Below are 11,856 nucleotides of genomic sequence, written 5' to 3' on the forward strand. Positions count from 1 at the left end.
AATAAACACGCATATGTTATCACAAGCCTGTCAACATTATTTGAATTTCTAATTTAGTCACATTCATGAATAAAGTTCATGTTATGGCTCGATACCCACAGACTTTACGTGGGTGGATGACGAATGAATGCCCAACCCCTTGTACCGTACCGTGTGAGACACGCGGGCCAGGGGTTCTCGGGTAGCCAATCACAGTACGTTATTTTCCCTGTGACATCATCTGCCACTCCTCTTACTATAGAATGAAACTACAGGGAAAGCAACTGGAGGGTGTAGAGAGAGGGAGAAAGAAGGAGAAGGCACATCCTCGGTCAGAGAAAAGAACGATAAATACATTTTGGGGACACGATTTGTTTAAAAAACGACTGCTTAACCCGACCATACATATTGTGTGATTCCGATCAAATTGTGCAGGTGAGAATCGAGATTTGAAACGGTGGGTTGTCTTGGTTTATGGTTGAAGACAGAAAAAAGGGGACACCGAAAAATTGGATCAACATCAACGTAACATGGAATTTCGTAAGGATTTTTCTTCATATCAATTAACTTTATAAATGTGTGTATTGTAGAGGAGATGGCCTAGTTATCCTCTATGCCTGGTAAACAAGGTCTAGCGAGCGAAAGTTCCTCACTGACAATATCACAAGCCTTCGAACGTGTTAGTCTAGCTGTGCCAGGGGAAAAACAAGACCGGGAGGAGGGTCGCCGAACGTTATGCTATCGGTTTTCTATATATTTTTTAAAAATGATAAACTAGTGACATATTTGTGGTTTGTCTAAAAATAATTTGAAAATAATACGTACGTTATCAGCTAGCTACCTAACTAGTTGCTATTACTAACCGAATTGTTCGAGTTTTGCTCGAATGAGTTGACTGATTGATTTTGAAAAGAGTAACATGTTAGATTTGAACGACAAAATGAATGTTCCATTAAACACGACATTGAGTAGACATTATTTGTCTGGTTACCTTGCTAACATTGTATGCAAAGAGTCATTCTAGGTAACTAGTAACGTTATGGGAGCTATCAAACGACGTCCAAACAACAGGAAGAGATTAGTAGCAGACAAAGAAGGCACAAAAGAACGAGGGTCGAAACGTGGCTGATTGATGTCTAGCTAGCTGCTTCACTCATCTAGTTACAATACATTGTGTGTGACAAGATGGCTTGCTAGCACTATTATTGCTTTTGGTCTCGGCGATGTTGCTTGTCTAGCTTGGTCTTGTTTGATAGCATTTTTATGGCTGTACTGTAGCGTGACTCGGTTATTTTGGGCCACATCCAATGTATTTCAGTGTTTTTTCTTTGTTAGCTGTTTGTTTCCTTAAGAGGTTGTTGATTAATGTCACTGACCATGATATGAGTCATTGGATAGCCTAGCCTGATTAAAAATCTAGATACTGCGTTTTGCCAGCTGGTGAACATCATGACAGTGTTCCATGACGGTTGACCTAACTAAACAAGGCACTGCTCAGATTCGATTATCTGTAGTAGACCTTACTTGTTAGTTGTATTCGCGACATTTGAGGTAAAGCTAGGCAAATCTGTGCAGCCTTGGTTAGGTCTATCCTCGTGAATAAAAAAACGCATTGTGCCAAGCCATTTTCCCCAAGTGGTGTGATTAACTGTAGGATAGGCTACAGTCACGAAACAAATTAGCCTAGCTGGTGTTTGATTTAAATGATAAACTGGGTGGTTTGAGCCATGAATTCTGAGGAAACCCTTGTGTGGGGGGTTGGAGACTACAGCATACATGTGTGGTTAAGTGCAAAGGCAGACAGGCATATTGTTTGTTGATCGCAGGGTCGTAATAACTGACATTTCAGAAGGTTTTGAGGAGGTGGCTGTGGCCAGAGCATTTGACATGTTTTGGTCATGACTACAATGGAATACGCTCCCCTAGGGACTGGAGGTGTCAAGTGCTACCAGTTTCATTTTAGCTTTATTTTTGTGAGTGCTATCATATCTTTATTGTAAATTTCCCTGCAAAGCGTTGAAGCCTATTTCGTCTTGGGGAAGTTACCGGTTGTTCGTTACCTTGAGTGTCTTGCTGACATGCTCAGCTCCTGCCAAGGAGAACACGTCTCAATTTGTTCTTGTCACTGTTTGTTCTCCTGTTTTCTTGTGCACAATGAGGAATTTCATCAATTTGACATATACACCAGATTGCATACCAGAGAGAATACTATAGACCACAAGAAAGCCAGTCAGTTGATTTATTGGCAATTTTTTCCCCCAACACTTTTGATAAACGGGGCAAAATAGAAATGTTCCTATAACAGTTAGGATCAGCTTGATCTCTCCTTTAAATAAAGGACACACCGTGGCTGCCTTCCAAGTAATGGGAACCTCCCCAGAGAGGAGAGACAGGCTTGGCGATGAAAGGGGCAGCAACCTTAAAGAAGGGTCTAAACAACCATCTGACCCAGATGCTTTTTTGGGATCAAGTTTAAGGCACTCCTTTAGCACCTCGGACTCTGTGACCGCCTTCAGGGAGAAAGTTTGTAGCGTGGCAGGGGGAAAAGAGGGAGGAGCATCGGGGCTAGTCGCATTAGAAGGGTGGGAGATGAGGAAATGTTGAATGGGCAATGAGGCATGGCTGAGTCAAATAGGAATCCTGATTTATGAAGTGATGATTTAAAGAGCTCAGGCATGTGCTCATTGTCAGTAACAACCACATCATCAACATTAAGAGACATGGGCAGCGGTGAGGAGGGTTTATTCTCCAGGTCTTAACTGTTTTCCAGAACTTATTGGGGTTAGACCCACATGGATAACTGCTCCTTAAAGTAACTGACTTTGACCTTCCGAATAGCCTGAGTGCACTTATTTCTCATTGGCCCTAATGAGAGCACGTCAGCCAGAGTATGTGTGTGCTGAGCCTTTTATCCAAATGGAATTCTTGAAATGGAGTAACTCTGCCAGATCACGGTCGACCCAGGGGCTGACCCAGGTTTTAACTCTTTTCTATATGGGGGCATGTTTACAAAACCACTGAAAATATTAAAAAAGGTCCAGGGATCAAGCTGATTCGATACCAATTTACAGAGGCCAAGTCATGAAGGCTTGCTCAATAAAGATTTTTAGCGAATGTCTATGACAAATCGGAACAGGTTGTTTCATTGAGCAGCCATTACAAACACAAACTGTAAAACAATGATCATTACAGAAAACACCAGCTGGATACCTATCAGGATTGATTGTGAGGATAACATCAAGGAGAGTAGCCTTTTCTGGGTGTTTGGAGTCATACCTTGTGGGATTGGTAATAATCTGAAAAAGATTTAGGGAGTCCCATTGCTTTAGGACGGTGGTTTAAGCATGTCCCAGTTTAGGTCACTTAGCAAGACAAATTCAGACTTAGTGTAAGAGGCCAGGAGAGCGCTTAGGGCAGGTATGGTACAGGCCTGTGCTGATGGACAATCAGTCAGCAAAGAGCTATTTGAAAGTTTAATGCTTAAAACCAGCTAATCAAATTGTAACAGACTTGGTGGAGACAAACTAGCACTGAATGTGATCCTTGGCAAATATTGCCACTCTACCGCCTTTGGAAGATCTGTCATGCCGAAAAAGGTTATAACCAGAAAGCTGAACATCAGTGTTCAAAACACATTTTCTTAACCTCGTCTCAGTAATGACCAACCCATCTGGATTAGAGCTGTAAACCCACATTTAAAAAAAAAAAAGAAGATAAATTGTAGGTAATAAGCTTCTAGTGTTAACATGCAGAAAACCCAGTCTTTTACGAGAGCAGAAATCGGTGAGGCAGATATCTAAGGCAGAATTGGGGCTAGCAACAGTAGATGGGCCAGGGTGTACATGTACATTTCCATATCATCAGAAGTAATACAATCAGGGCACGACAGAGGACATGGAGTGCTCTGCAGTGTTGATTTATGACATTTGAATGTGCATTAGATGGCAACAACATCATATTGTACAGCAATTTTGTCAGGTAACATGAATACAAAGCTGGTGAGAGGTGGTTAGAATAGGATGGGAGGCCAAGAGTCAGAGTACCCAACTGTGGGACAGACTGTTTGTTCCCACACTCGGGGAAACAAGCAAGTTCTTGGTCAACAAAGCACGCAGGAGTCATGAGGCAAATCGCATAAAGTGCAAAAAAAACATAACGACTTGGGGCCATTGTAAGCTCGGGAGTGTGGATACCTGTAGCAGATGGGGAGGTGGGCCAGGGCAGATGGTGAACAGGTTGCCAGGTGGAATCCAAGCAGCAGGCAACGGGAGTACGTGTCACACTCACTTGGGAGAAGTTTTTTTGGGGAAGAAGATTCCTTGTAGAAAATCCCAGCTAGCTAACGTAGCTAGCAAGTCTCTGTCCATTTTTATTTTCCACATGGAAAAGGAGATCATTAGCTAGCTATATTTCTTCAGTTTTGACAAATGGTCCTTTACGATATCCAGACAAAGTTGTCCTGTGGCTGTTGTATTTTGGAGATTGCGAGGAGGATATCTTCTGATGTGATCGTAGCAACAATATTGTTTCTTATTGAGGTCATTTCCAGTTGAAGTGTCCTGACTGCATATCAGTTCAAAATGGATGAATCCAGGGGTTACTGTATTGTAATGACCTCTGCACAGATGGAGGGGGCTTCAAAGGCCTCAGAAATTGAGCTGAATGAGCTGAGTTCAACTGTCATTCCCAATCAAAACCCAAAGTATAACCTGTTTTATTCCTATGTTTGTAAACAAGCACTGCATCGCCGCAACATGATTAAAGCTAATTTTGATATCATGGATGGTCAGACCTAGCATCCATAGCTCTGTCTTTGGATTTGAGTGTTTACATTTCTCCAGCCCCACCCCTCCCTGCTTTTTACTGAAATGGTGGTGGGAACCTTTTGTTTCAACTGCTTATCGCCCCTTTGGTAGTAGAATCCTTGCTTCAGGCGATGTCTTTTTGACCCTCCAGGTTTCTTTATTAGTCTTAATGTTCCTTTCTGGTATGTTATTTTCAAATATATGTGCCCAACCACCACACTTACATTTAGTCACCTACAGTACCAGTCAAAAGTTTGGACACGCGCTGTCACGCATGCACACATAGGCATGCTAACAAGATACCTTGCTCCCATTTGTCAACAGCGATGGCCCAAGAGACTAAGCCAAGCCTGACGCCTGTGCTTTGTACCACTGGCTGTGGTTTCTATGGCAACCCCAGGAACAACGGCATGTGCTCGGTCTGCTACAAGGAGCACCTGAACCGTCAGCAGAGTAGTACCCACGGCTTGAGCCAACTTAGCCAAATGGGTAAGTTCCCCATCCACCCCGTTTCTTACTGACCACACACACAAATCTACTCCAAACAGTTCGTCGTCGTCCCCAGAACCAGACTCACCACAGCTGCATTACATTGCATAGGGAAGTTATTGCTGTCTGCTAAAATTAGCATACACATTATGGGCCAGCTGCACTGTTGAGAACTGTTGAACCTAAAAGAATCTTCTCCTGAGGTTGATGTCTTACTTTTGCTGTCTCTCAGGAACAGTTGGTAGTCCTACCCCTGATGCCTCAGCCATCCAGCGACTAGAGGCCAGTCTAGCCAAAGTAGACCCTTCATCTGGCTCTGCTGCAGACATGGCTAGGTAAGGTGTGTGTGTGTGTGTGTGTGTGTGTGTGTGTGTGTGTCTGCATGCATGCATGTGATACAATGGATGTCTCATTACTTTTTGCTTATGTCTTAACTTATTATTTTCTATCAATTGCCCCCTCTGCAGAACTATTCAAGGCTCTCTTCCAGTGACTCAACAAATGACAGAGATGAGCATCTCAAGAGAGGATAAAGCAGAGCCTGGTAAAACACACACTTATAGAGCCTGATATAAAACAGAGGGAAACATTGCTCTGTTTGACCAACTTTAGCATTAGCGTATACACTGAGTGTACAAAACACCTTCCTAATATAGAGTACCCACCCCTTTGCCCTCAGAACAGCCTCAATTCGTCTGGGCATGGGCAATACAAGGTGTCGAAAGCAAGCCATTTTCACTCTAACGCTTCCCACAGTTGTCAAGTTGGCAACCACCTTTGGGCAGTGGATCATTCTTGACACACTACTGTTCAAAAGTTTGGGGTCAGTTAAATGTTCTTGTTTTTGTCCATTAAAATAACATCAAATTGATCAGAAATACAATGTAGACATTTGTTAATGTTGTAAATGACTATTGTAGCTGGAAATGGCAGATTTAAAAAAAAAAAATGGAATATCTACATAGGCGTACAGAGGCCCATTATCCACAACCATCACTCCTGTGTTCCAATGGAATGTTGTGTTAGCTAATCCAAGTTTATTATTTTAAAAGTCTAATTGATCATTAGAAAACCCTTTTGCAATTATGTTAGCACAGCTGAAAACTGTTGTCCTGATTTTAAAGAAGCAATAAAACTGGCCTTTGGACTAGTTGAGTATCTGGAGCATCAGCATTTGTGGGTTCGATTACAGGCTCAAAATGGCTAGAAACAAAAGCCTTTCTTCTGAAACTCGTCAGTTTCTTGTTCTGTGAAATTAAGGCTATTCCATGCGAGAAATTGTCAAGAAACCGAAGATCTCGTACAACGCTGTGTACTACTCCCTTCACAGAACAGTGCAAACTGAATAGAAAGGGTGGGAGGCCCCGGTGCACAATTGAACAAGAGGACAGAAATAGATTTTTTTTTTTTTAACAAGAGGACAGGTACATTAGTGTCTAGTTTGAGAAACAGACACCTGACAAGTCCTCAACTGTTAGCTTCATTAAATAGTACCCGTAAAACACCAGTCTCAACATCAACAATGAAGAAGTGACTCTGGAGTCGCCTCTTCATCGTTGACGTTCGCCTATGTAGATATTCCATTGAAAATCTACTGTTTCCAGCTACAATAGTTGTTTACAACATTAGCAATGTCTACACTGTATTTCTGATCAATTTGATGTTATTTTAATGGACAAAGAATGTGCTTTTCTTTCAAAAACAAGGACATTTATAACTGACCCCAAACTGTTGACCGGTAGTGTCCATGGGGAACTGTTTAGAGTTAAACCTAGCAGTGTTGCAGTTCTTGACACAAACCGGTGTGCCTGGCACCTACTACCATACCCTGTTCAAAGGCACTTAAATATTTTGTCTTGTCCATTCACCCTCTGAATGGCACACATACACATTCTGTCTCAAGCCTTAAACGTATATTTTTTTAACCTGTTTCCCCTTCATCTACGAAGATTTAACAAGTGACATCAATAAGGGGTCATAGCTTTCACCCGGTCAGTCTTTCATGGACAGAGCAGGTGTTCCAAATGTTTTGTACACTCAGTGTATTTAGACCCTGACTTAGTCCTTGCACTAGAGTGCTAACACAGGAACTCTTCATTTGAATCTCCAGACTGAAGTGTATATTTAAGAGCTTTTCTGTTTTCTCCTTCAGTTGTGACTGAGCCTACTGCTTCTAGCCCTGCAACTGGTGACGAGGCTAAGGGAGACACCCCCAATCCCAAGAAGAATAGGTGCTTCATGTGCCGCAAGAGGGTGGGCCTAACAGGTGAGCGTGCCATAGCAGGACGTGGTGCTTTTTCAAAGAAATGGGATGACAGAATTGAGCAATGTGTACGATGTAATGCTGTTTTTGCTGAAGAGATTGGCCATGTTCCAGGCCGCATACACTGCGGTCGCACAAATGGACTATTGATGGGGTTCATGCAATGTAAAACACTACTTCTACATTTGTGATGGTCTCAGATCTTTGACTGTATATGTAGTGTAATGTGGCAGGAACCCCATCAATGTCACGTATTGATCTAAAAATCTGCACAAGGAAACTGCAATGTAGGCAGTTTAGAATAACTCTTATTCCTGTGTCTGGTTTTAAGAGTTTTTTTTTTTAAGTTGGTGTTTGGTTCCTACAGTGGTTTCCTTCTAATCTCTGACCTTTTAACTCTACCCCAGGGTTCGATTGTCGCTGTGGGAACCTGTTCTGTGGGGTCCATCGGTACTCCGACAAACACAACTGCCCTTACGACTACAAGGCGGAGGCAGCTGCCAAGATCCGCAAGGAGAACCCTGTAGTGGTCGCCGACAAGATTCGGAGAATATAGGGTTAAGAACCATCCACACAAAGACTGAAGTATGATTGGACCCTCGACATGAACATTGGCATGAGTGGCAAAAGGATATCGGACTCGTTTTTAAAATCACAACCTTGAGAAAAGTGGAAGAGACCTTGCCTGAGGGGGAGATGCATGAACGATCACTATTTGTCTTTTTTTATTTTTATAATATTTGTTTTTCCTGTATCTTTGCCGATATTCAGTTTGTCTTTTAAAAAGAAGCCCAGGTTACCTGTCGATGAGACTTAGTGAATGTTGGCGATGGATAGAAATGCCATAAATAGAACATAATCCACCCCCCTCAACATGCCAGAGGCATGTCTGTTCTGCAGAACCTATTTCTATCTGGATGTTCCATCACAACGTTGTGCCCCACTGAATACAGCCCCTGAGCTGTTTGGCCACTGTTGCCAAATGGACATTTTGTCAGAAGTTGTATTCACGCGCAGTATCCCCATGTGTTCAGTTGTTGCCATTTCTCCTCTCCGTTCATATCAGTTGGTTGGGTCAGTTGACTGAAAGGTATGACCTCGAACTGCAAAGCTGTTTCAGAAACTTCTGTGACTGCTTCCTTGCCACAGTGCTCTCACAGCTGCTACCACAGCGTGCATGCAATTGCAAACATATTCATGGGAAAACAGCTGTTCACTAATGTGTTGAACACAAAAGGCTACATGGAGGGCTCTGTCTGTACACAGTGTTGTACCCTTGCATGACAAAGACACGTAAGCTTCTCAAACAGCAGCAGGACATGTTTCTCCTTATCGCATTGTGCGTGTGTAGCCTGCTCTTATCACTCTGTTATTGCCAGGAGAGGGGGTTACCTTGATAGGCCATTTTTAGGTAACCTGGTCATCGGGCACTGTTTCCTTTTGATCAAGTCATTATTTTGACTTTCATTGTAAGAGGTGTGAGAACGGGGACAAAAACGCTTAATTAACCAGCTGTCATGTGGAACTGAACTTTATCAGAATCTCCCAACTGGCTCTCATGCAGACTGTTGCGGACCCTGGTGCACTACCAGTCTATTTTATCTGATATATGGGGGTATGAATGGGATAGCGCAACCCATGCAGTTATGTAAAATATCTGAATGAATTGCCATCACTCGACTAGTGCTAGGTCTTTATTTTTTATCCTCAGACATTTATTTATATTTACTGACATTAGCACATGTATTCAGTGTAGTTGCAGAGTTAGGCTATGTGAGCCAGCCATGCTTGTGTGTGTTAAGAGCGAGTGAGCACATGGTTGTCAGTGTGTGTTAAGAGCGAGTGAGCACATGGTTGTGTGTGTGTGCCCCCCCCCCCGAAGCAATATGGGTTAAATGGCACAAGCTACAGGAGCATGCTAGAGCTACGGTTTGAAGAACAGATTCCAGAGTTCGACAACTTCTTTTCAGCTTTCTATCGACACAGACCCATAGTGGATCTTATTCTTGTTCTCCTGTAGGGATGTGAGGTCTACTTTCCCCCCCCCCTTTTGATTGTTCGTTTATATGCAAATTTGTACAAAACATATTACATATCTTGCTACCCAGCATTACAGCAGCATTGTATCATGTAAATAAAGACTGTACAGAGACAATACAAGGCCTGGTATTGGTGGTTTGGATTATAGCTTCACTTGTTCAACGACGTCATTTGGATCAGGATCTCACATCAGTGTATCTGTTTCCTATTGCTCCCGTGAGCTCAACTTTGCTATAGCATTACAAGTAGAGGTTGGTTAAGGAAAAATTATTGCCTGGGTAGAGGTGAATGTGTGCCAGTCAGACTGTTTGGAGGCACACCTGTCACATGCTTGGGGCAGTGTGTTGGCAGATGGTGTCACGCTGGCAGCTGAGGCCGGGAGAGGGTGAGTAAGCCCCCCCCAGTACCTCACCGTCACCCCTCTGTCTGAGCAGGGAGGAGGACAGCTGATATGGGACAAGAGCATCAGAGAACCAACGTTCTGTTCAACCTGACTCAGGAACAGCTGGGGAGGTTCTGTAGCCTCCCTCTGAGGGTTGGGACAGAGACCCATCTACCCCCTGGTGAACCCCTAATGTGTTGTCTGTCACTTGCCATGTGTTAGTGTGCACATGTCTGGAAAGCTGGCTCAGTGTGACATGTGGGGAGTTAAGAACACTGAGGGGACAAGGGGAGAGCTAGGGGAACTACGGTAGGAAGGAGATTGTTCCAAATCAACCCCTAGCCTCTACACCCAAGGCACTCCTGTAGATATGAAGGGATTGGATAAGCAGGCTCAGTAATAGCTTCACCTTGCATTTTAGATTAGAAGCAATATGACATTTCCACACGGCTATCTATACAATCCTCAATTCTACAGGAGGGTTTAGGGATTGGATTTTAATCCAGGGTGAGAGAGCAAGCTCACAAGGAGGGCAATAGGGGGAAGTGGGAGGCCTTTGATAGGGCGAGCTCACGTGAACGTAGGGAATGGACATGTTTGAGATTGGTTGACCCAAGGTACCATCACTGAACTCTGAGCCTGGTCCTAACAATGACACTCCCTTACTAAACAAACAGTAATACTTGCTCACTGCCCCATTCATCCTTTTGAACCTGTTCTACTTCATCTCCCTTAACAGGCATCCCAGGATGGATAAAGAGAAAAAGGAGTCATGAGTTGTTAGGCATGCTATTGACCTAGGTTTAACATTACGTGTCAGTAGCCATCTAGGAAGCTTCCTTTCAGTCACTGGGAGAATGTTGCATTCTCGCCTCCTGAAAACCCATTGGGTGAGAGCCAGATGTCCTTCCTCTGACCTCCAATGGGGTGAAGAGAAGACTATGCAATTAAGATTCTCCAACTGAAATTATAGGAGTGGTCACAGGATGTGTCATTGAGAGAGAGGGGAAGATTGACAAAAGGAGTGCATGTAGACAAATCAGTGGATGAATGATTGAATGAGTTGGGAAAAAAATAACCAATTCTGAAAATTAAGTGTTGCATTAACATGATTAAAAGGTCAATCGTAGGTCCAGAGGTCACAGCTTTTCACTGACTGGGAAATAAAGGAACGTGCGATTCGTCTTGACATAGGCAAGGTCTCAATTGCATACTCATCTCCTCAAAACCCATTGAATGAGGTCCTACCCCTCTGACCTTATCCTCCAATTGGTTTTGAGAAGATGACGCAAGGATATTGCATTTGAGATATTCCCTAGTTTTACATTACTACCTTTGAAACTGGTAACCAGGGTTGGGGGGTGAATTCCCATTTTAATTCAGGAAGTACACTGAAATTCTAATTCTCTTCAATGTGGAAAAATTGGAATTCAGTTCACTTTTGAATTGACTTGGAGTCATGGCAGCAGCGAAAGTCAAGTAATAAACCACCAAGTCACCAACTTTATTGTAGACTCAGTGCAGTATTGTCATTAAAAAGCTACGACAAAGAAAATCTTGTTTAAAAAATGTATTTTTATAACGAACTATAGTGTTCAGTGGATATCTACAGTATTCTATAACAGTGGTTCCCAAGCTTTTTTGGTTATCGTTAACTGAATTTTGCTCTGCACTGAAATATGGTCTCATGAGTCTTCAAGTAACCCCTGTGGATAGGCCAAGTACCCCAGGTTGGGAACCACTGTTCTACAATATAACATAGTATGTGTGAATGAGGGTGCCTGTTCGATGTAAACACATGTCCAAGTGATGATACGTTGCCTCCTGGTGTCTATCCTCTGTAACTGTCTCATCTTGTCCGGGCTCCCTGCCCAGCAGCCGCTCAGTTCCAGGCTGCT

At 43.1% G+C, this 11,856-nt stretch overlaps 1 protein-coding gene across 2 annotated transcripts; it reads left to right on the plus strand.

The window, feature by feature from the left end:
- Nucleotides 1–255: 255 nt before the first annotated feature.
- On the plus strand, nucleotides 256–9,693 carry LOC112248192 (AN1-type zinc finger protein 5-like). Of its 2 annotated transcripts, none has more exons than XM_024417015.2 (6): nucleotides 256–414; nucleotides 5,109–5,273; nucleotides 5,506–5,608; nucleotides 5,741–5,817; nucleotides 7,426–7,539; nucleotides 7,944–9,693. In XM_024417015.2, the coding sequence occupies exons 2-6, from the start codon at nucleotides 5,111–5,113 to the stop codon at nucleotides 8,090–8,092; spliced, it is 606 nt and encodes a 201-aa protein (XP_024272783.1). In that variant the 5' UTR covers nucleotides 256–414; nucleotides 5,109–5,110; the 3' UTR covers nucleotides 8,093–9,693. The 2 variants fall into 2 exon arrangements, with proteins under 2 accessions (XP_024272783.1, XP_024272782.1); XM_024417014.2 differs by having other exon boundaries at nucleotides 257–519.
- The last annotated feature ends 2,163 nt before the right edge of the window (nucleotides 9,694–11,856 follow it).

This window comes from Oncorhynchus tshawytscha, linkage group LG04 (genome assembly GCF_018296145.1).
Source record: "Oncorhynchus tshawytscha isolate Ot180627B linkage group LG04, Otsh_v2.0, whole genome shotgun sequence".
Classification (NCBI taxonomy): Eukaryota; Metazoa; Chordata; class Actinopteri; order Salmoniformes; family Salmonidae; genus Oncorhynchus; species Oncorhynchus tshawytscha.